Below are 23,609 nucleotides of genomic sequence, written 5' to 3' on the forward strand. Positions count from 1 at the left end.
TTTAAATGCAAAATAAACATACAGCATGTGAATGCTTTGACCTTCTGATACTCTCTCTTTCTGTTCCACACACTGATGTTTCCTTTTCTTGTGACAGCAGAACGTTTCCCCCTTTTTGACTGTTTCAAATACAAAATGATTAATATCCCACTCCTCCTCACATTATTGTTTTATACAAATATTTGTCTACCTCTGGAGGAAAGCAAACGGTTTTGGTATCAGACAGACAAACCACATTTCGCCATGATGACATACAGACTGATAAGGTGAAAACCATAAGGGGGTTGCTGTCTCGGCTGCTAAATATGATGGCCGGTATAAATCCTCTCATCAATCCTCTCATCAATCCATCAAATATTGCAGCTTCAGTTAAGTTATATATTTTTCTATGCCTCGCTTTTCCACTGCCATTGTCCCATCGTCAATCATGAAATTAAACGGAACTGAAGCCGTATTAGAAGGAGCCTTTTTTTTGTTTCACCTGTCCTTGTGTTCTTCCTGTTTTTACCACCAAACTGCTGGCTGAAGTTTAGAAGACGGAGGTTGTTGTTACAGCCCTCAGGACAGCTCAAGTGATGAAGGTGTAAGGGGGGATGGCACACCTGACACCCTGTGTTATCCCATAAATGTGAACGTCTTACCAATGTTAGATGCGTGCTAACTGCATTAGGGTGCGGTCAAATATGTGATCTGATACTGTAATTTTATGAAGGCCCTTTTTGTGTACCAGTCATTTTGGTTTCATGTATGTATCTTTGTGTGTGAAGGTGAAGGAGCTATATCAGGGAGTGCTTGGGAAACTGCAGGTACTCCACCCACGCTCGATCACCGAGGAGAGGATCGGGGAGGGCTATGAGAGGATGAGGAGGGAGGTGGAGAGGGAGGTGTTGCGGAGGAAGACTCTTGCCTCGCAGCTGAGGACTCTGCTCCACAGTCAGCTGCAGGTGCATAATGCAACATTCCCACCCCTGCATATTTCCTTTTCCTATTATAAAAGTGAAGAACATTTAAATGTATTTTAATTTACAAGAACAGTGAAAGATAAAAGAGAAATATGAAGTGTATTTATGTGTTCTAGATATATATAAAAAAATACTTCATATATTTTGGGCTCCAATGGTATTGTAATTTATTTTCAATAATCTGCTAATTATTTTTGGTATTCAATGCTTATCTGTGCAGATTTGTACAGAATGTACAATGTGGAAAAAAGGCCGGGGTTGATGCCGCAAATTTGCTTGTTTTGTTAAAGAAATGGCCCAAAACCCATTAATTTAGTTTTTACTTTAAGAAAGCAGCAATAGCTCATAAATTAGCAGCTAGAACTAGGACATTTTTAGCTCTTTCGCTTGAAAAATGACTCCTGAAAAATGTATACATTAACAATTATCTCAGCTGTGGTTCTCTCTATTAACTGTGTAATATGTTTTAGTATGGGTGATTATTTATTTAATTTTTTGTTTCTTCAGGTTCTGGGGCGAGAGCAGCAGGCCCAGCAGAGGGTCTACAGTGTGCTCACAGCTCAGCTCAGAGAGGGCAGCAGAATACTGTCCAAGGTTTATAGCAACAACCACCAGCTAAAGTAAATCTTCTACTCAACCTTTGCAAATTGTCATAAAAAACATTCAGAATGGAGTAAATCCTCATATCCCTTCAATCTGTCCTTTCTTGTCTTCAGTTTGTTTCAGAGGCTGACCTCCCTGGTGGAGGAGATGGGAGAGCTGGTGTCAGCAGAGTGCCAGCGTCAGGGGGCCTGGGGGTTTCTGGGTGAGGGTACAGGGGCCAAGCTGCTCTGCCCTGACACTGGAACTGTGCTGACCAAGGACCACGTCTTTGGTGAGTCCAACACCCCTGGGTTTGATAACTAAAATATTAAAAAGAAAACATATGTTCTTGAAAATTGGAAAGAGAGCACCATCTGTTGGTAGAAATGTGCAATGCAACAACAAGATTCCCTTATTTTAAAATTAGGTTTATATTCTGAAAACATATAAATACACCCACACTTTAACAGCATTCATTCTCACCCACGCAGGTCCGTACATTATGTCTTGTATTTTCAAGATTTCTCTCGTTCTAGGTACACTGATGCATTTTCTTCTCAAACAATAATTCATAAAAATGAAATATGTATTTTTTTTAATTGACTGTTGCTATCCCTTCAATGGGAGGAAATCATCAAGACACGTGCTTTTCTACTTGATTCAAGATTTTAGACTAGAGTGATCCATTTAAGAGAAAAGGCAGCATGAAAATCTGTCACCCAGTATGGGACTCTGCTCTGATTCAGAACAGCTTAAATCATGTCATATTTATTTACAGTTTGAGGATTGCCCTAAGCTATTTCTCCTTCTGCTTCACTCCAGGTCCTGATGGGTCTCTGCGTGTCTGTCGAGCGGTTCATTGTGATTCAGTCACGGGCCTCATAAGGCCAAATGCTCACAGCCATATGCTGCTGAGCGGCGGCCACACCATGGCGGTCCCACCAGATTTCTTCCTTCACCCACAGACAGGCAGGGTTATGCCCATAGCTGGCAATGTGGCCTATGATCCTGCAAGCTCAACTTTAGTCTTCACAACTGACTCATGTTCAGGTAACATGAGGGGCGCTTGTGGGGTTTTGGGGGTGAGATCTATTTTTGCAGAAACACAACAACCAAACAGAAGAAACAAGTTGTGAAGGTTAGATAATATCATATAGGGTTATAATACAAATCTTACCTTCATAAGAATTCAAAGGGAAAAAAACCACATTTAATGCCTAAAATTAAATCAGGACTAATGAAAAAGCATTTCATGATGAAAGCAAATCACAAGTGATGCCCTTGTACTTTAAACTGTGGATAACTAGTAATCCACAGGATGTGACATTACATACAGTAGAGGTGTTTTTAATGCAGCTCAGCCACCTTTTTCTTCAAATAGCTTATAGTAGGCCTAGGTAAGGCTTTGCTGTCAGCCCCCCTAAAAGCCAGGCACCACTGAAATTGTGGCTTCAGCTTAGAAAGCAAATGTATTTATTTTATTACATTTTCTGCACTAAGTATAACTTGTATTAGTTTTTTATTCATGAAATAAAAAAAGAGTTTTCAAGGGTGTACATATGTTTAACCTGTTGCTTTTCTTACTCTCAGAAGATAACAGGAAGTGGGATAGTCCCCTCCTTCCTTTCATCCCTTACCCGACCCCCTGCCACTCAGACCGGCCTCTGCCCAGCTCTCGGCTCAGAGGCCTCCGGCCGGGCCAGAGACTGCAGCTGGGATGTCCCATGGCAGACCCAGACACAGGGGTCCCAGTGCCCATTCTGGCTGTAACCATCCACCCCCAGACAGGACTAGTCTACCCACTAGGAGGGTTGCATGTCTGTCCCCTCACCCGCCTGCCGCAGCCCATACAGATGGGCTGTCCCATGCTGGACTCCAGGACGGGGGATGTGGTGCTCACTGTCGGGGTCAGTCTAGATCCAGTTGCAGGTTAGTTCTGCTGGTGAGTCTGCAGCACAGCCTGTGTCAGGGTTCCCTTCTTTGAGTTAACATTGTTCTGTGTGTATGTGTAGGAGCCGTGCTGCCAGTAGGTGGTATTCTGCTGGCCGAGCCCTTCATCGAACCTCTGAGCGGGCGGATGGTGAGAGTGGGAGGGGCCAACATACGGGCTGGGCAACTGCTGCCTAACGGAGGAGGGTACCAGGCCCTTCTAGACAGCAAGGTGCGGGATAAGTTTGAAGGCCTTGGATTTAGGCAAAACAAATAGTTTAAATATATATTTTCGAGGACTTAAAGGTCCTCCTTCCCTCTATGTTGGCTTCAGAGTTTAGTTTGAATCTAACTGGAAAATAGCAGCTTATACAAATAAATCAAACCACAAGGTTAATACTTTGAAAAAGATACATGATACATAACAGGAAGTTAAAGAGATAGATTTTTTACCCGACATTTTTTTCTCAATTAGGTTCTGGCAGTGATTTTCAAAGTATTGGAGATCCTGAAACCACTGACTGAGGAGTGGGGATCAGACCAGACTTTGCAGCGAGTTCAGAGCAGCGAGAGAGGGAGCGGTCCACACGAACATCTTCTCGCTGCAGGCAGTGAGCTTCAGCAGGCCTGGGGGAGGAGCCTGTACTCCCAGCTGCAGCTGCAGACCAGACTGTGTTTCATGCTGGATTGGACAACAGGTCTTCAGCAGGATGGAGGGAGTCTTGGTGAGGGAAGTTCCCCTGAGGGCAATTATTTGCAAAGACTAGTTTAATTATTGTGGTGTCTGAGTCATCTCCTGCTTCTCTTTTTGTTGCTAAGAATTAAGTGGTCACTTTAATCATCTGTCCTCCTATTTTCCTAAAATATTTGTAAGTATTTAAGAGCATAACATAAAGTAGAAAACACTTGTTTTTCCTTTTAGCTATTATGTTCCTTTTTACTTGTCATCACTGCCATACTTGCTGATTAGGAAAGAAAACATGGTGCTGTGTATTAGCTTACATGTTATCTGTTCCTTCTTTCACAACTTTATTTTGATACTTTAATAATTCATCCATTGAAGGCTGGTGCTGCTTTTGAAAGTGAGAATGGACAATATTTCAGATGTACCTAACTTTTAAACATAAACTTTTTGCCCCTCTGAATGCCACAATGCTGTCCTTATTTGCTGCCTGCAACCGAGAACAAAAATAGTTTAAGGCATAACATTTCTTATTTGTTTTTTAGCCCTTGAAAGGTTTCATGAGGAGGATGACATTTTCCGACCTTAAACACTTTTTACTTAACCTTTATTTGTCACAAGCAACCACCCACACCAGGAACTTAAAATGTGACCAGCTTGTCCAGCATAAACACATTATTATATAATATAATTACAAATATCCATATTCTTCCAAGGGGAATACAGAACTATTACCATCTATATTTCCAACATGGGTCATACTGATATTCTGTACAAACTGTGAAGTCCACTGAGACAAATGTAACATTCGTGATATTGGGCTATATAAATAAACATTGATTGATTGATAAAAATAAAGACATGAAAACATTTAACTTGAAGTTGTAGTCATCAAACTGCAATAACAAGCAGTTCACCACAGTGCCAACAATGCAGAGATCTGCTTCATAAAAAAGATGAAACATAGAACTCACAATATTTATATTCTGTAATGTGAAAGCAAATTGCACCGTGGCATGTTTGTATATTTTTTAAGCTCTTGACACATCAATTACCAAATGACGTCAGCAGTGAAATTATTGCTCTCCTCGAGGCCGTTTCCAATCTGCATTTCAAGAAAGGTTTATTCATGTTCTCTGCATAATGTTAGCCATAGTGGTTGTGTGCGTGTGCTTTTCTTGATAAATAGATTTTAAGTTTTGCCTTTTTTATTTTTATATATGATTTGCCAGACTTTTCATGCAGCCACGACCCTGTTTCATGTATGTCACTCTTTCTGTATTTACTTTAGTTTAGAGTTTGTTTGATCTAAACCACATAAACCCTAAAATAGCACTGAAGTAATGTACTGTATAATTGTCTGTCTTTTGTACTGGAGAGAAAAGCCTACTTCTGAATCTCTATAATGCCAGTAATGTGCTGCCAATTCAAATTTGTTGAAATACTTCCAGTTTTCTTTTTTCGAGCCATACACTATTTCGTTTGCTCTATATACTAACCCTTTTATTTCTCCTGTGCGGTTCCAACCAGGAGAGATGCCTCTTTTCGGTTCAGACATCTCTGTACCAGCTCTGTTGGGGATGGAGTACCCTGACCCAATGGGATCTGGTCTTAGTGTGCCTGTGCTGGGTTGTCAGACTGACCTTGTCTCTGGGAATATAACAGCGTTGGCAGGAACCATGGAGGACCCAGATGGAAAAGGTACTTTGAAAAACAAACAAATGCCCAGGTCACCAGACACAGTTTATTTAATCCACTTATTTTAAACAGTACCGAAATAAACATGTATGCTTTTCTGTTACTATGCTGTTGCACTTCACAGGACTAGTGGCCATCCGTTATGGATCTCAGACTGTTGACCCAGTGACAGGCGTGTTGGCCCCCGTGGTTGGTGTCAGACTGGACGTGTCCAGAAAAAATGTTGTACCTGTCACAGCTTCCTATTGGCTAACTCTGGCAGATCAAACTGACAGTGTGCAGGTAGAGCAATACATTTAACAATTCAAGAAACCTTCAATTGGACTATACAGTAACATTTAAATCATCTCTACTTAGTTTTTTTTTTACAGCCTTGTTAATTCAGCAGGAGAGACTTGTGTGAATTTGATAAAAGCTACTCAAGTCTTTCATGTGTTAAATCTCTAGCATTTCATTTAGCAGCCCATTGAATTCAGTTTGAACTACTGTAAGGAAATCAGATGTACTCTCCTTTGTTGCTGCTATTTTTCTTTTATTTGCCAGGTAGAGGCACTGCAGAGAGAGGTGTGTTTGCGAAACACTTACTGGCAGCAGCAAAGGCAGCGAGAGGAAGATATTTTCTCTGATCTGGACTCGGCTCTATTCCAGTGTCTCTTTAGAGCCATAGAAGAAGACTCTTATCAGGTCAGCAGGGGGAGATTGTTGATTTTGTTGTAAATATCTTATATAGCCTGGCCTCTGAATAAAGGAGAAACAAATTCAAAGGGCTTCCTTTTTGAGCATTTGGGAGAAAGGGGGAGTGAATGAATGCCGGGGGAAAACATCATTAGAAAGGAATGCTAGAAAAGCTATTCATGCCTATTTGTGCACTGCAAGGAAGCACATGTGTGGTTAGGGCGTACTGTGCAAAAGTAGAGTTAAAGCAACGTGCTATCACTGCATCTCTGTGTATGACTGTGTGCATGTGCCTTCCATCCCTTTGGTCCTTAAATTGAGTGTGTCTTTTTGTGTGCCATTATTCAAATCTGTACCTTCTCTTTTTTACATTCAAAGTATACAGTAAGTGTATTCTCTGCTGCAGGTTCAGTGGTCAGGGAGGCAGCTGAACGAAGCAGCCTTGGAACTGCAGGAATCGGCGCAGAACGAGGCGCAAAGGAGAGCGGCTCAGCACACCCAGTTGGCTCTGATCTTGCCTCTGCATGTATTAGACATGCTCACACTGGGTAAATTGGCTGGCATGCTGAACGAGTGAAGAGCATGAAGGGATATCACACTCATGACCTCCTCTGCGGTTATATTCATTGCTTGCCAAAAGAGAGATGCTTCATGCCAGTGTCTCATATTGCACCCTTCAGTTGTTTAGTTATTTACATAATTTCACTTTTCAATGTTTTATTTGGGTTGTCAGCATATCTTTGTGTATCTGTCTGTGTGCATAGGTGATGAGCTCGAGTGGGATCGGCAGTGCGTTTGGCACTTGGAGCTTGTGTCAGGCCTTGATAAGCTTGATGTGTGTATGGAGCAGCTACAACAAGACAAAGAAAAATGGACAACCCATGGAGGAGACTGGAATACACCCGTCCACGTTATGGTCCGATTAATGACTCTCTGGTCAATTTTAAGCCCTGCAGCTCAATTGTTTGTGACACAGTTGGGTCAGATGTTGACCTCCATCTCATCACATCAGTGCCAAATGCATATGACTAATTATGATATAGGGAGCTTTCAAAAGTTTAGTTATTAAACTTTGATGTCAACCCGGTGCTATGAGATGCTCTCTGTAACATTGTCGTCTAAATGTAAATAAGACTTCACGGTTCTTCTCACTCAAGCCAGTGTTTATTCTTCCTCCAGGACAGAGAGCTGAGGCAGACAGAGTTGTGGGAGCAGTGTTGTTCCAGACAGACAGAGTTGGAGGTTGCTCTTAATGCTCTGCACTTTGTCAGGCACCTTTCTCAGCTCCGTGCCGACACTGCGCAGGTCAAAACACACTCAGTCACACCACATTAATAACACTCTATATAAATAGACTTAAGTATATGATGGAAGGAAGTTTAAGGCTAATTTTGTTTGGATTTCTTCATCATGCTGCCATCAAGTTTGTTTAACAATCAAAGCAAAATGTGCCCTATTACAGAAGATGGGTATCTCTGTGTCTCCCAGTGGTATGCTGAGCTTCCTCTCTCTTTCTCTCTGTCTAGGCAGTATTATGTGGGAACTTTTGCTACAAGGAATATGGTCTGGTCCAGTGTATTGGACGCACACCGACTGTGGAGGTCAGGGGTTTGCTTCAGCAGATGGCTTTGCCTCTGCTGGAGAAACTGAACCAGCTCCTGGAAGATAAACAGCCTGCCTGCTTCTCCCCCAACACCTGCAATCAGCACATATCAGGTACCTAATCTGTAGGGTACTATATATACTTCATGCTAAGGGTCCTAATATATGATAGAAAGCAAACAGATATGCCGTACATATTGTCCCAGAGAAAGGACAAGCCCCCATTGAATAGTGCCATTATTATATGAAATTGCTCTGCACATTTCCTGGTACAGTATTTATACTCCAAGTGAGCGTGACTACATCTAAAGCCATTATCTACATTTTCCCACACATTCTTTTATCGCAGTCAAAGGATAATGCTGGTGGTTTCATTTTATTTTTCATCCCCATGATGTCTTCAAAATACCAACATCTTACATTTTCCAAAAGGTCAACTACTTTTCTAAAAAAGCTGAGCGCTGTAGATTTTAACAAACAATTGAAACAGGGTCAAATGGTGCATTTGTTCAGGACTGCTTTCTGTCTTTTTTATATGGTGCTTTATTTAGTGTTATCAACAGTAGAGTAGTGTATTTGTGATTGACTCTTCGCAACCAGTAACTTTATGAAATGTAAGGAATATGTTAACCAGTGTGTTCTCTATGATTTGTCAAAACAGTATTGAGCTCGTTGGTGAAAATGGACACTGGTAGATCAGACAGTTGTTAGAAGTATCAATTCGTAGTTGGTTTTGATCTTTTTAAGAAAATAATTGATTTTATAAGCAGGCTTGTCATCATGACTTCTGACTTGTTTCAGGTTTTCCAACAAAGATGGCATATGGGTTGGACTTAGCGTCTAGAGTCTGGACAGCCTCTGTGCCTGTGGTGAAAGGTATGTGCTTCTCAAGCCACGTAAGCCTTGTAATAGCATCTGTATGTGTGGAGAAGAAAAATAAGACATTATTTTGTATTAATCCCCGAGGGGAAATTAAGAAAGGGTGTCATTACTTTGAATGCATAATATTAAAAATGTTTATTGTCAAAATGCAGCAAGAGTAGGGAGAAGGGGAAACAGCCAGTGTGTAGTCAACAAATATAACCTTGTTGATGTCTGCCGAAGAAAGAAATAAATGGCTCCAGAGTGCTGCTCTGTTTTTGTATGTCTTTTAAAATGCAAGAAACAGGTAGGAGATAAAAGAAGAATGACAAATGAGGTGCTCATAATGATTCTGACAAGAGTTGAAAAATAAGACATGTCTTGACAGGTATAATAACCACAGGGGTATGTTTTACAAGGAGAAAACATAAATGGCTTACATTCCTGTGAAAACTAGCCCTCTAAAGTAAAAGTGCGTCAAAAGACCCACAAACAAAGCCTCCCAGCTGCTTGAGGAGATACTTAGATTCTTTTGTTTATGAATTGGCTTGATTGTCAGCTTGTTGTGGCTTGCAGGGTCTCACACAGTTTGTGTTTTTGAAGGAATCTCCACCCAGTCTTTAAGGGAGCCTCAACATTTAGCTCAATCCCAGGATACTGTTCTGCAGGCCAGCTCGACCCCAGCACACATCTCACAAAGACACACCGCATCTTCTGGCATTCACTCCCAGGGTGAGTCCAAGAACAAATTGCCCAGCAGCTCACTTTCACCTTGTGTTCTATTGTGCTGTTCTCTGCTTCAGTGCTGTGTTAGCGATCTATTTACTTGGAGGGCTCTATACTAGATTCAGGTTATAGACTTCTGGGAAAGGACATACAGATATTCACACATCCATACCTGCACATTTAGGATTGAAGCACCACCTCTTTTCTCCCACATTTATTTGTTCCAGCTATGCTAACCTCTACAAAATATCGTAATAATCCGTTGATGTAAATTAATCATTTTAATTGTAAGTTATTTTCCTGACAGAGAGCCAGCCAATGAAAGAGTCCAGTCAGCCTTCAAGAAGTATCACTGTCCCCACTATTCCAGGTTAGGTCATGTATAATAATACACAGTTTGAACACGCCACATGTGGTGTGTCACACTAACGTTATCCATCAAAATTGCTAATATTACCCAGAAGAGGAATGGACCAAGCTGCTGGAGCTCTCTCCTCTGTTCCAGCTGTTGAAGGGGATGGATCTTCAGCTGAAGGGCTGGGCCTGTGGGGCTGGGCTTCTTAGAGGAGAGCTCTCAGGTAGGTCTGGTACACTTTGGGTTGTTTGTTTTTTATTGCAGCAAGTCACACGGGTAGAAAAAGGTGACAGTAACACTTTGCTTCTTACTGAGGTGACATATATTTAATAGAACAAGGCATATGTCTTCTTCCGTGTTTTGTCCAGACAGAGGCAAGAGTTTCGTAGACGTCCTGGATGCTCAGTGGGAATGTGAGGGAGAGCTGATCCCTCTGGACCTTTCAGCCCTTAACCCCAGAGAGCTCCTGGTCTACCAACACGGACTATTCCTGATAGACACATTGAATAATCTAAAACTGGTTGGTGCTGCAGTTTGACAATTATTAACCCTTTCTTCGTTATCTATTTTGAATTGCTCCTACTGTTGAATTTTTAAAGGTAACCCATTATGCAAAATCCACTTTTTCCTGTATTTTATACTCAAACATGTGTCCCCTTTGTGTAAAGAGATTCTGAAAGTTTCAGGAAAAAAGATTAGCTGACTTTTTGTCCTGATCCATTTATATAAAACCTGTCTGAAAATGAGCTGATCAGATTTTGGCCACTTTATGATGTCATAACGATTTTCTGGATTGTGTAACCATTAGCCAATAACCAACCAAGGTATGCCCCCCCCCCCTTATCACCTGAATCTCCTCCTAGAGTACCATTGTGTTCTTTTTAACCAAATATCTCGCAGAGGGGCGTTGGGAGTTGCACTTTATTTTCATCTAAAGCAATGGTTCTCAAACCTTTGATGTCAGGCCCCCCCTTTGGAGGAAAAAAAAAAGTCGGGCCCCCCCAACACAAATAGTCAGCTTCAGTGGCGGCGCCAGAGATTTCTTTTGGGGGTGCTTTGGGGCTCAAAAATGTACCGGTCGCTACAGTGGAATTCTCTACTGCAACAATCCCCACGCATATACACAATGTACAGCCCCCCCCCCCCTCCTCACCAGTCCTGTGTTGCCCCAGCAAGCACAGATGAGGAGAAAGAGCCAGACATGTCCAAGAGATAAAACGTTATGAAGGGGCCTGGCGTTGACCAAGACGCCGCTGTGCATATACCCTCCACACTCACACCGTTGAATAAGGCTGTTGACACAGCTACAGCCCGTGTGCAGTGCGCACAAATCCCCTTTGGGGCAGGATCTCCCCGCTTGTCCGTAGGCATGTGCAATGCACTCGCAGAGCCAGCCTGCCAGGCGTTTCTTGAACAGAGCTTTCCCAATCACCCCACCACCGACGCACACAAACAGCTGTTCGGTGCGTCTAAGGGCAGCCGTGCGCTCCACATAACATGCTAGCGCACGCACCGGGCAGAGGAGGAGCAGTTTAGCTTCCCTGGCCCCACCATGGGGGGGAAGACTAAAACCCCCGAACTGAATAGCCCTCGACCTGAACGCACTCCTTAGGCTCTTGGGCACAAAGGAGGGGTTCGGTCTGATTGTCGCGCCGCTCCGGTCACCCCGAATCAGCAAGCAGCTTGGGTGCACCGACAGAGCGGTTAACTCGGACACTCTTTTGGCTGACGTTAAGGCAAGAAGCAAAGCTGTCTTCCAAGACAGTGCTTTTAGGGAGGAGAGCTCCAGAGGCTCAAATTGTTCTGAGACCAGAGCCTCGAGCACCAGGGGCAGGTCCCACTGTGGGCTGGAGGCGTGCACTACTGGGCGCTGGACAGACGCTCCCGCCTCACTCTCCCCTGGAGGAGAAGAATGAGACAGAGCGGTGGAAAGGCGTAGAGCAGCTTTCTTGGCCATGGCTCGTGTGCGAATGCGTTCACCCCCAAGGGCGGGTCGTCGCTCGGAGCCATGGAGAACCACAGGGCACAGTGGCTGTTGCGCCGGCTGGCGAACAGGTCCCCCTCTGCTCTCCCGAACTGAGCCCAGACCTGCTTCACCACCTCTGGGTGAAGCACCCACTCGCCTGGCAGGAGGCCCCCCCTCGACATGAGTTCGGTCCCTCTGTTCTCCAGTCCCGGGATGTGGAGGGCTCTCAGAGATAACACTACCTCTGAAGTCCATAACCACAGTTTCTCCGCTGTGGTCAACGAGGCGGCGGAGCAGACTCCGCCCTGCCTATTGATGTATGCCACTGTGGTGCTGTTGTCGCTCCTGACCAGTTCATGTCTCCCTTGAATTAGGGGCTTGAAATGCTGGAGGACCAACACTACTGCCCACAGCTCTAGGAGGTTGCTGTGCCGCGTTTCTGTTAGCGGCCAGCGCCCTCCTATAGCCCTCTTCAGGCAGGTCCCTCCCCATCCTGTTCTGGACGCATCCGTGAACACTGTGATGTAGGAGGTAACCCGTCCCAGTGAAGAACCCCTCCAGAGGTGATTTGGGGACCCCCAGAACCGGAGGTTCGGGCACCGTTTGTCTCTTTTGGGATCCAAACGCAGGCTGGAGAACCACCTCTGCAGGCGGCGCATATGTAGTATGCATGACAGTTAAAGCTGTCACTGTTGCCCCCTGTCGTAGCCCGCAAACTGCCCGAAAAAGGGACGCGCTTCTGCTCTCTGACAGGGTGGCACGGAGCGCACCTGCATCGAGCACCACTCCCAAATACAACGCCTGTGGGTGAGGTATGGGGGTGCTCTTCTTCCAATTGATCGGAAAGCCTAACTTGGTCAGGTGTAGGATCAATTGGGCTGGGCAAAACATTGCCTGTTCCCTGGACCCAGCCATGACTATGAGGTCGTCTAGGTAAAAGAAAACTCTCAAGCCGTGGGCGCGCAGCGGTTGGAGCGCCGTGGCCACACATTTGGTGAATGTGCGTGGGGATAGGGAATAGCCGAACGGCAGCCTGTTGTACTCGTAGGCTATCCCCTGGAAGGCAAAACACAGATACTTTCTGTGCTCTGGAGCAATTTCTACATGAAAGTAAGCATCCTTCAGGACGATGGTGGTGAACCAATCGCCTGGCTGCACAAGCCCCAGTAACTGTTTCATAGTTAACATGCGGAATTTCCTTCAGGAAATGTGGTGATTCAGGCCGCGGAGATCTAGAATAGGTCTGAATTCCCCTGTCTCCTTGAGAGCCAGGAAGTACATGAAATAAAGACCCTTTTCTCTTTGCTGAGGGTGCACAACAGACACAGCCTGTATCTGCACCAGAGCCTGAATCTCTGCTGAGAGGAAACCCATCTCCTCCTGGGATGACAGATTTACCTCTCGCATGCCAATAAATGGAGGTGGGATGCTGCAAAACTGGAGTGAATAGCCCCGTTTCAGCGTCCTGTCCATCCACTTTGTTAGCACACAGCTGAGTTTCCATTCCCCATAACATTGTGTTAATGGGCAAGCCCTCAGCAGTGGGGCCGCAGCTATGAAGCTGTGATACTCTCTGGTGACCCGTTCCGCCACAAAACTCCCCGTGAATGGAAGATTTGCCCATGGAGGGTCGACACAGAAATGGCCGATTATTTACTGAGGTCCCTGAACTCTCCGCCGCACGCTCTCGTGTGAGCGCGCGCTCCACAATAATGCTCGTTTTACCACTGCTCTAGGCGTAGTGTGTTCTCTGACAGTAATACGCCGGCCATAATGCCCCTGTACCCGCACTTTAGATAGCACTCCCTGCAGTTCATCCCTTCATCCGCGCATTCCCTGGGGAAACCAGGCCTGGGGCAAGGCCCGTGGACCAAGCTACTAATTCGGCCTCGCGGCCCAATAATCGCTCTGACCTGGTGAGGCGGGGGCATCTCTAGCAATGAGCGTGTAGCCCACACACCTGCCGCCATGATCATCATCCAGAGAGAGTACAGCCCTGGGCGGTGGACTTCCATGGACGCCGGACCCGGAAGGAATGGCGAACGTGAATGGCACCGCCTCGGCCATATCCTGGTCCCCCAAACACTCGAAGCAGAGGTGGTGGGGATCGGCGCCCGCTATTTAAGCCAGGGCACGAAGGCCAGGCCCAGGTCTCTAGCAGTGGCGACTCCCTGGAGGTATGATAACTCTTTCTTCTTCTTTCAAACGTCTTATCTCTGCTTCAGTTGTTGCCCGCTCGCTGAAGAGAAAGGGATGACGGTCAGGAGGCGAGGCCTCATTTTATACGGTGAGATGCGCGCGCATTCAGGTAGGCCCGCCCCAAGGCCGACTACGTCTATAGAAATCTCAGTCGGTGAATGCTTGCATAGAGGGTACTACCCATAGAGTCCAGTAGAGGGCGAAGCCTGTGAGAGATATAACAGAGGGGTTTATGGGATGCTACAATTATGTGTTTGGTATTCTGAGCCAAACACTTCAGAGACATGTTTTGTATACATCTGAGACCTATACTATATTGAAGAAAAACAGTATAATAGGGGACCTTTAAGACTTTTAGTTGCCTGGCCCTAAATTATTTTTAACCTTTAAATATCTCATGCGCCTCTGTGAAACCTTAAGTACAAAGGCAGGAAACCCTCTGTTTCAGCTAGTTTCGGCTGTTTTAAAACATGCTTAGATTGTTGTTCTCTTTTCCAACAGGCTCCAGTCATTTCACTTCAGATAGCAGCTAGTCTTCCAAACAACAACTACTTCAGCAACGCCTTCAGAAATTCCTTCTTTTACCAGGCAAGGTTTCAGCACGTTTTTTCAATACAATTGCTCTATAGTGTGTGTTGCATAACTTCAACATGAAATAACTTCTCACTGAAACCACTGAAGGGCCTTAGAAACGGATGTGAAAAATACTTCCATTATTACAACATTTTGCATGGCTGTGCTTTATTTGGTTGTCTGAAAGGAGATAATACTTGTTTTTGTTAGAAAGACGAGTGCAGTGTTGCAACTCCCAGACTTTTTTTTTATTAAGATATATTTCACAATAAACCATAACAAGTATTGTAAGCATGTGGCCAACAGATGTTTCACAGGGCTTGTTGAATAATCTGTCCAAGTATGAAGCAACTCTGTTAATGTTGTGAACTAGTTGGCTCCTTTGAGATGTACGGAGATGTTTTTGTGAACCTCTACATCCAATATACAACATATGAGTGATATTCTCCGGGCTTTAGGATTTCCTTTTCTGGAAATTCGTATCAAAAAGGAATTGGTATGCAGATGCTTGGATATGCCTGTGTGGATTATGGCCTGTAATACTGATTTTAGTGAGTAGTGAATAATGTAGATGCATAAAAAAAGACAAATAAGTACACATGGTGACAGCAATTTAAGAAAAAAGTGACCTAACTGGCATATTAAAGTATGGCGACCTAAAGTAGTTTAAAGTAATGCAGATTATCTTTCATGAAGGAAAGGAGGTAATAGTAAAAGGTGTTTATACAAGAGACAGTAAGCAAAAGTGGAACAACCACAGTCCCTCTGCACTCTGACTAAACTTGTATCCACCAGAATGTTAGGGCAAAACATCTCAGACAGCAACAGAACCCTATTTTGTCTATCTGCTACATATTTTTGTGACTACCCTCACCCAACTCCGCTCACAGGGAAGGGAAGTCAGAATAATAGGCCGCTCAAAATAGGGAATAATCAGCAATTCGTCCACCCCCAGATTTCCTGCAGGATCTCAAGATTATAAAGTTTGTTCCTTGGGCATTTTTTACTTGTTTCACATTCTTTCAGATAGATTGTATACTCCCTACAGTAATTGAAGTGGGAAACCAGCTGTAGCCATTTCATTTGATGGCCTTGTACACATATGCTGGTATTAAGAGTTTGCAATAATTAAAATTGTCCCTTTTTCACATCCACTTTTTCACATTTAGAATGTGCATTGATTACACAAATTAAGTGATGTCCTTGTTAGGTGCACACAAGGATTCTAGTAGAAGTTAAAAACCTTTGTATTGCCAGGCACTTTTTACCCTCTTAGCTACCATTTGCTGCATTTTCTTATTTATATATTGAGGTCAATCATAAAACTTAATGTAAAACTAATCCTTTAATTTATTTGCAAATAGCAGCCAAGAAGTGTTGTATTGAACATGGAATGCCATGCATGCTTTTTTTTTTAATCAGTGAAAGATGTCTTTGTAGAGCTGTAATGTGTTACTGTGAAAGGCTGCTCTGTTGACAGGAGGCCGAGCAGACGCTGTTTATCCGCCGCCAGAGGCTACAGTCGGTCGGTGGATTCTCTCTTCTGCTGCTCCACTGTCTGTCCCACATCAAGATTAAAGACATGAGCTCTGACTCTAGTCCTGCCTTCCAGAGACTTTTCTTCAAGGTACAGAGAAACACTCTGTGTGACTCAATAATGAACTGTTTTGGAAACTGTTGTAGTTTGAAAATATATTTTGATTCCAAGTGTAGCTTGAATTGAGCTGAACTCAGGGAGTGGGTTAACGTTTTCATGATGTGAAGTTCATTTTAATTTTCTTCTCTTTTTGTATATCTTAGATACTGCAGGCATGTCTGGGGGAGTTGTTTGAGGCCATACTGGGCTTGCCTTCCACTGGACAGGAAGCCAATTTGAGTTTGTTTATTCAGGACCAAGAGGCCCCTTCAGGAGTCTTAAAGTGGACACTTTCAGATGTTCATACTGCCTCCTTGCTTTACAGGTCTCACAAACCAAGCAGAGGATTGCTTTCTGAAAATGTAAGAACAAAATATGACCTCCCTCTATGATTGTTTTCCACTGAGCGTTGAGAATGAATCTTTAAGATTTCTCAGAGTGATTGCTCTTTCATGTATTGTCTGTCAGTTCACTAGTTGCAGTATACAATTTTTCTGTGTCGGAGACTAACAAGAGCTGACTTGTGTGTCTCTTTTGTGTCTGTTTGTGATTATTGCATCAGGGAGTGGAGGATCTTCAGAAGAATAAGCACTTTTAAGGGACAAGAGCTCTGAAGTGTAAGGAAAATTCTTCTAGGAAAGAAGACAACGACATCTCACAAAATCTATTCTTTATTTTAAGCACTTCAGAGATGAAGGCTGAGGAAAATGCAGTTTTTACACACAGAGAAGAAGACCTAAGGATTGGCAGATGTTTTACAGACAAACATTTATCTCCAAGAAGACAGAATAAAAATCCTTGCATTACAAGAACTTCCTTCCTTCCGCGGAGAAAAAAGCATGCCACTGTGTGCTCAATGTTTTAAGAACTCTTTTTGCAAGCATTCTCCTTGATTAAAAATATTGTTTAAACACATAAATGTTACACATCATGAAGTCGCTTTACCAAAATGTTTGACCTGACATCTACTTATTGATCATTGCGACAATAAGTCACAAGGCACAGTTTACTCTATAAAGTGTTAAAATCAGAATGCAAAGTAATATTTGTCCCACAAAGGCCACAGAGAAAAAATAAATTGGTTAAATATAACTCAGGACGTGTATGCTTCCGTAATTGTGGAATGTTAATATGAAAGTTTAAAAATACACCAGCTATAGAAATAAACTTTACTATGTACTATTATTTTTCAGTCATATATAAAAACTCTGTCTGTTTTTTAAAGGCTTTCAGATTTCCCTGATTTGATTTCACTGATTTGATTGAAGACTTTAATTCTAACCTGACCCTTAAATTGATACTAAATTAAATTGACAACAAAACAGTGTTCTCCTTGATGTTTTATTTTTATTTTACTCGTGGCATTTCTGTATGGGCTCTTGATCAGAAGATATAAAAATACAAACACATGTCGAATCTGTGTTTTTACATATACAGTACACACACACACACACACACACACACACACACACACACACACACACACACACACACACACACACACACACACACACACACACACACACACACACACACACACACACACACACACACACACACACACACACACACACACACACACACACACACACACACACACACACACACACACACACACACACACACACTCTCTTACATCTGTTTTTACTTAGGGGGTCCCGTGTGTGGGGGATGGGAAGGTTAAAGTAACAAAGGCAGTGCTGAAATTCCAACTCATGTGCTGGAAAAACAGTCCTCATCAATGTTGTCTTCACTTCCGAGTGGCTTTGATCGCGATGATTATGATGATCATAATTATTCCAAGGACAAGTCCGACGACATTTAGGGTCTTGGCTGTCTTTGATGCACTTGCAGCTTCAGTTGATTCTCCAACATCATTGGCATTTTTTGCCTTTGAAAAGCAAGTGTCAGAAGTCATTTGTTAGAAAAAAGTAGTTTGACTGAAGTTTAAATAATCATAGCATTTAAAACAAACCTGCCAACAATAGAAAAAACAGGAAATGTAATTAACTCACCTTACAGGAGCAGACAATAGCAGCAATTCCTAGAGGCAGACAGCAGCATAGGGTGTTAAAAATGGACCATCCCAGGTAAGTTGGAACCACAGCACGGTTCTGGCCAGATTCCATGGTGTCTCTTTCTTGCTCTTTGAGTAAATGAGAGTTATACGTTGGTTGGCTGATGCCTGGATCCAAATGCTGGTGGGGGATGTGAGCCAGACCGTTTTACTCTCCTTGGGTGTGGTTTAAAAAGAGTTGTTTGTGTGGAGCCAGAGGAGGGAAAAAAGAAAGAATCTGAATTTCAACAGAAATGGGTCTGTGGCGTGACAGAGGCTTCAGTCATTAGGTTTGGAAGTTAGCTGCACGACATCTCTAAAAGTGTTTTTTTAGAACTTTGATTTGACTTGTTTTACATTCAGCTTAACACACGGTAGATGAGCTAATTTTGTATAACTGTGATGCATAACAAAAGTTAAGTTTAGGAGACAGTTATGTTTTTTATTTTCATGCAGCTGCAAGTAATTCCACATGAGACCCAACACGTTCAGACAAGACAATTACTTCTTTCATAAAACACTTTGGTCATTGCAAACTAAGAAATGTGTATTTTGAACAAAACATATATATTTTTCCATCCAAGTTTGGATCATGCCAAATCCAATAATATAATTTCAACAAAAATGAATTCCTTCATTCTTCTGCAAAGTTGAATGACAAATAATTATACTTTCTCAATTTTGCAGTTTTGAGATCTAACTTTTTCACTCTGAATTCAATCTCTTGATAAGCATTAGTGTTTTCTGTTGTTCTTGGAATAAAATCTGAACAAACTCATAGCTAATTTTGTAAAAATACCATAATCAGTGCCAATTCAGTTAATTAATTTCTCTGCTAGAGAACATTTTATTCTGCTGGCAAACAATAGAGATTCTATTATTCTGAACAGCAATTTAGGATATTTTGATGTATCAGCTGTTAACGTTTGGGTGTATAAGAATAGGTACCATGCTCTAGTACACTGGAGCAGCTTCCCCTGAGTGAGCACGGCTGACAGACCACCACAGCTTACTGCACCAGGTAACAGCCTAGATTTATCATGTCTCATTTGTAGTGCTCGTAAATCAGATGTGCATGGCAATATCTGAACCATGTATGACAGTGGGCTGTAAGAGACGCATGTTTGCATTCGGGGACTTAGGGTTTGGCGTAAACTGACTGGAACAGTGATGCTCATTCACCTTGTTCAAGGTCATGCAGCAATGCATTTAGTCCTGAGAAGGCTCCTTGTTTTCACAGCTAGAGCTGATTCTCTGACAGTATTAGCATGGTGTGCCTTGTTAAATATGTTCTTTATTCTCGCGTCCAGGAGAGAAGCTTTAAAATGAGACTAAATGGAGTCTCTGAAAAGATTCAAATGGGATACTTTAATTAAAAAAGGCGCGGTAGTGTTACAGACAGAATATTGTTCCGGCAGAAAACAGCTGTGATCTGGTTCTCCTGAGCAAGAAGAAGACAGCGGATCTCTCCTCCGGCGCTGCTATAGAGAGGCGAAGTCCCTCCCCTTCCGGGAGCCTCCATGGGACCCCGGAAGCGGAAAATTATACATTGAAGTCAATGGAGAGAGAAAAGTTATCTTTTGATCCCGTTTGAATTGTGCCACGAATGACACATATGATGTTTGTCAATCTTAAAAAATCATTTCCATGCAAAAAAAGTCACAGTTTGTCGTAAAAATGCTGAAATATAAGACTATGAATAATACGCAACTAGAAAGACTACAAATCCCAAATGCATTCTGGGTCGCGTAAGTGATGTCATAGGCGATAATGCTCCAAGACTGGTTGTGACTCGCAAAGCAAAGAGGAAGAAGAAGACTGATTTATTCCCTCCAATAAATATAAGAGATTGCTCCAATAAATTCACTTTTACAAGATGCCTGTGTGCTTTGTACGAGGTTGTAATCACAAAAGAGATCATACCACTTGCTCGTTCTATCGCTTCCCGTCTGATGAAAGGACCAGGAGTCGTTGGACCAAACATATCAGGTAATATACATGTTTTGCATGGAACATAGTCAAGTTAGCTACCTAGCTAGTAGCGAGCATGTTAGTTAGCATTATATTACATTACTTAGCCTTGTCATTTGTATTAGCCTTAACATGAAGTAAACCAAAATGTTAAACAGTAAGAGTAGTCATGATGGTAAGTATTTTGTGAAACATTTGAAGAGTAGCCTATCGCCCCCTCCACCAGGTGCTAAGGGGGCGGGAGGTAGGCTAACGCCACATTAGTATCAGCGATCTTTTCTACTTAATGCTATCTGCACAAATGGTTAACATTGACCATTAAAAGATCAGGCAGTTCAGGGAGAGTCGAAGGAAGGAAGGCAGGCAGCTTTGCATGACATTCTTCTGGACGTGTTTCATTGTGATGATAGTGAGAGTGAGTCAATCTGTTTGTTGGAAAGACAGTAGTTGAGTGATTACTGAGAGAAAATTATTAAAAGAGATAATTATTCAGTGTTGTTACTTTAAAGTGTTGTTACTGACCTTTTTCTCTTTTATTTTCTTTACCTCACCTGTAACTGCTGAGACCCTGAGGAACATGCACACTGGTCTGACCTGCTCTGGTAACCTGATTTCCACTGTACGTAATAGTATTTGGTTATGGTATATTATTTATATACATCAAAGGCACAATGCACCCCTCAGAGACACACATGTATTGAGTGTGATATTTTGCATTGGTCATGTGAAATCATCTTTACACACTAGAAAACTGTAGGAGCGGCAACTTGTTTTGAAATTGAATTTTTAATATCCGATAATAAAGTTGATCTGTTTTCTTTATTCTTCTCTCTTCCCAGCTCCATCCATCACCATTCTCTGTTCCTGCCAGGTCCTGCTTGCTAATCAATGCTCATATTTTTTTTACACAATTACAAATAAAGTCAATGTATTGTATGACATGAAGTTGTGCTTCATTCTGAGTCAATAATAAATTCATTCTGCCTTCAGCTGCAAAATTATTGTGGACTGCACCGACATCCATGTAGCAGCCCCCCCCCCCAGTAAGATGAACCAAGCAAAGCTGACATACTCAACATACAGCTGTGCTCTTAAGTTTACATGAAGAATTTGTGAAATATTGGTAATAACAGGTTTAAATGATTATTAGTAATTAATTATATAATTTTCTCATCATAGATGAGCAGACAGGGAGCAGATGAGAAAAGCAGAATATGCAGCTGCCATTTTCCACATGGAAAAGAGAAAGGGCCAAGTGTATTTGAGTGGACAAAAGAGAAATCCCAAATACGAAAAATAAAATTATACAATTTAGATATGTATACAAATAAATACATATCCTATATACACCATCATGTATAATGATGGTGTATGATGTAGAAGGAAGTGTGGTAGATAACAATTAAATATAGAGTTACATACAGATCCATGTTACAGCAAAAGATGGAATAACTAAGAAGCACACAGTATAATAATAATTACACGCAACAATTAAATAACTGCTCAGCATCTCCACCACAATCCCAATCTGCTGTGTCCTGTTTTCCTCCCCTCTGCATAACACCCCATCACACATACGAAACACAACGCAGAGTCCGAGGGTGTTAAGAGTATGTTTATTTAAATGTCCTCCTCTCTACTGGCCAACACAGGGAGCATATGCTGGGTGTAGAATTGTTCCAGGAGGAGGAGATTTCCATGCCATACAGGGTCTTTGGGGATGGGGATGATGATCCCCTCCTTCGTGGTCCACAGTAGCAGAGACTCCGGTCTGTGATTTGCAGCTGTTATATAATATACAATACATTTTTTTGAAAAACATTTGATCAAAAAATAAGGATTTGGTCAGGATCTAGAGTCAGTGTGTAGTTTATTAATTAATCAATGCTCTCTACATTAGGAAAACACATACCAGTGTACCAGAGGGAGTCACACACAGCTGTGCCTAGATAACCAAACAAATTGACAACAGGGATGCAAACTCATCAGGTATGAAAAAGGTGACAAGGATCCGAGCCCCCTGACCCCACAGAATATCGGCTTTAAAATGAGGAATAACAGAGGATTTTAGCAGTCAGAACAACTAAAGCAGCAGTGTTAATATTAACAGAAACGCCATAGAGTCACATCTAATAGAAATATATAAAAAGCATTTATTTTAATTGTGTAGCAGTCAGTTTATAATTTTGGCAGCACTGTTGAGCATTTTGAAAATGTATTTTCAGGCCTCTGTGCAAGGCTTAGTCTTTCTATCTTTATAGCCACTGGTGTAAAGTAACTAAGTTCATAAACTCAACAAGTACTATACTAGGGTACAATTTTGAGATACTTGTACTTTACTTAAGTATTTCAATGTTTTGCTACTTTGTACTTCTACTCCACTACAGTTCAGAGGTAAATGGTGTACTTTTACTCCACTACATGTATGTAATACCTTTAGTTACTTTACAGATGTGGATGAATGATGTGAAATATAATCAAGTGTTAAATCAGACTTTAGTTCCACCTGGAGTAAATCCAAAAGCTACCCTGCAGTATACAAAGTCATTCAGACTAGCTGCACCTTTACCAGCTTTGAGAACACTTTCATGATCAATCATTATAAAACGTATCATATTATTCTGAAATGGACCAATCTGCAAAATGACTACTTTTACTGTCGCTACTTTCACTATATTTTGATAATAATACTTTTCTACTTTTACTTGAGGAACATTTGGAATGCAGGACTTTTACTGTAACAGAGTATTCCTACACTCTGGTACTTCTACTTTTACTCAAGTACAAGAACTGAGTACTTCTAATTTTAATCAATTACAAGATATATACTTATACCACCTCTGTTTATAGCCTATGAAAAAAACGATTAGAAAACGAAGGCTAAAGCTAACGTTAGCAGATAGTGACAATGTATGCTAGTTAGCTAGCTCAACGATAATATTGCGACGGGGAAAAAAAACTTTTCAGTGCACATCACGCTCTGCCGCTCCGACAGGGAGCTCTATTGTGAACACCTGAACGGCCCGTTCTAACAGCTGTTCACCAGCGGTCCAGTCTGTGCCACAGGGACTCCGGACGCACAGTTAATATTAACGAACGCACCGTAGGTAATGTAGCTGCTGAAGCTAGACCATCA

The 23,609-nt window shown here is 42.3% G+C and overlaps 1 protein-coding gene across 1 annotated transcript; it reads left to right on the forward strand.

Annotated features, from left to right (window-relative positions):
* The first annotated feature begins 19 nt into the window (after positions 1-19).
* On the forward strand, positions 20-18,152 carry LOC307037503 (uncharacterized protein). The gene is made up of 24 exons (XM_079678408.1): positions 20-368; positions 768-944; positions 1,470-1,582; positions 1,679-1,836; positions 2,367-2,594; positions 3,135-3,473; positions 3,557-3,705; positions 3,949-4,198; positions 5,686-5,856; positions 5,978-6,135; positions 6,397-6,537; positions 6,935-7,076; positions 7,293-7,444; positions 7,708-7,833; positions 8,055-8,244; positions 8,932-9,006; positions 9,595-9,723; positions 10,025-10,087; positions 10,179-10,295; positions 10,441-10,592; positions 14,739-14,825; positions 16,291-16,437; positions 16,611-16,808; positions 17,009-18,152. The coding sequence occupies exons 1-24, from the start codon at positions 306-308 to the stop codon at positions 17,042-17,044; spliced, it is 3,561 nt and encodes a 1,186-aa protein (XP_079534534.1). The 5' UTR covers positions 20-305; the 3' UTR covers positions 17,045-18,152.
* The last annotated feature ends 5,457 nt before the right edge of the window (positions 18,153-23,609 follow it).

This window comes from Notothenia rossii (assembly GCF_949606895.1).
Source record: "Notothenia rossii genome assembly, chromosome: 4".
Lineage (NCBI taxonomy): Eukaryota > Metazoa > Chordata > Actinopteri > Perciformes > Nototheniidae > Notothenia > Notothenia rossii.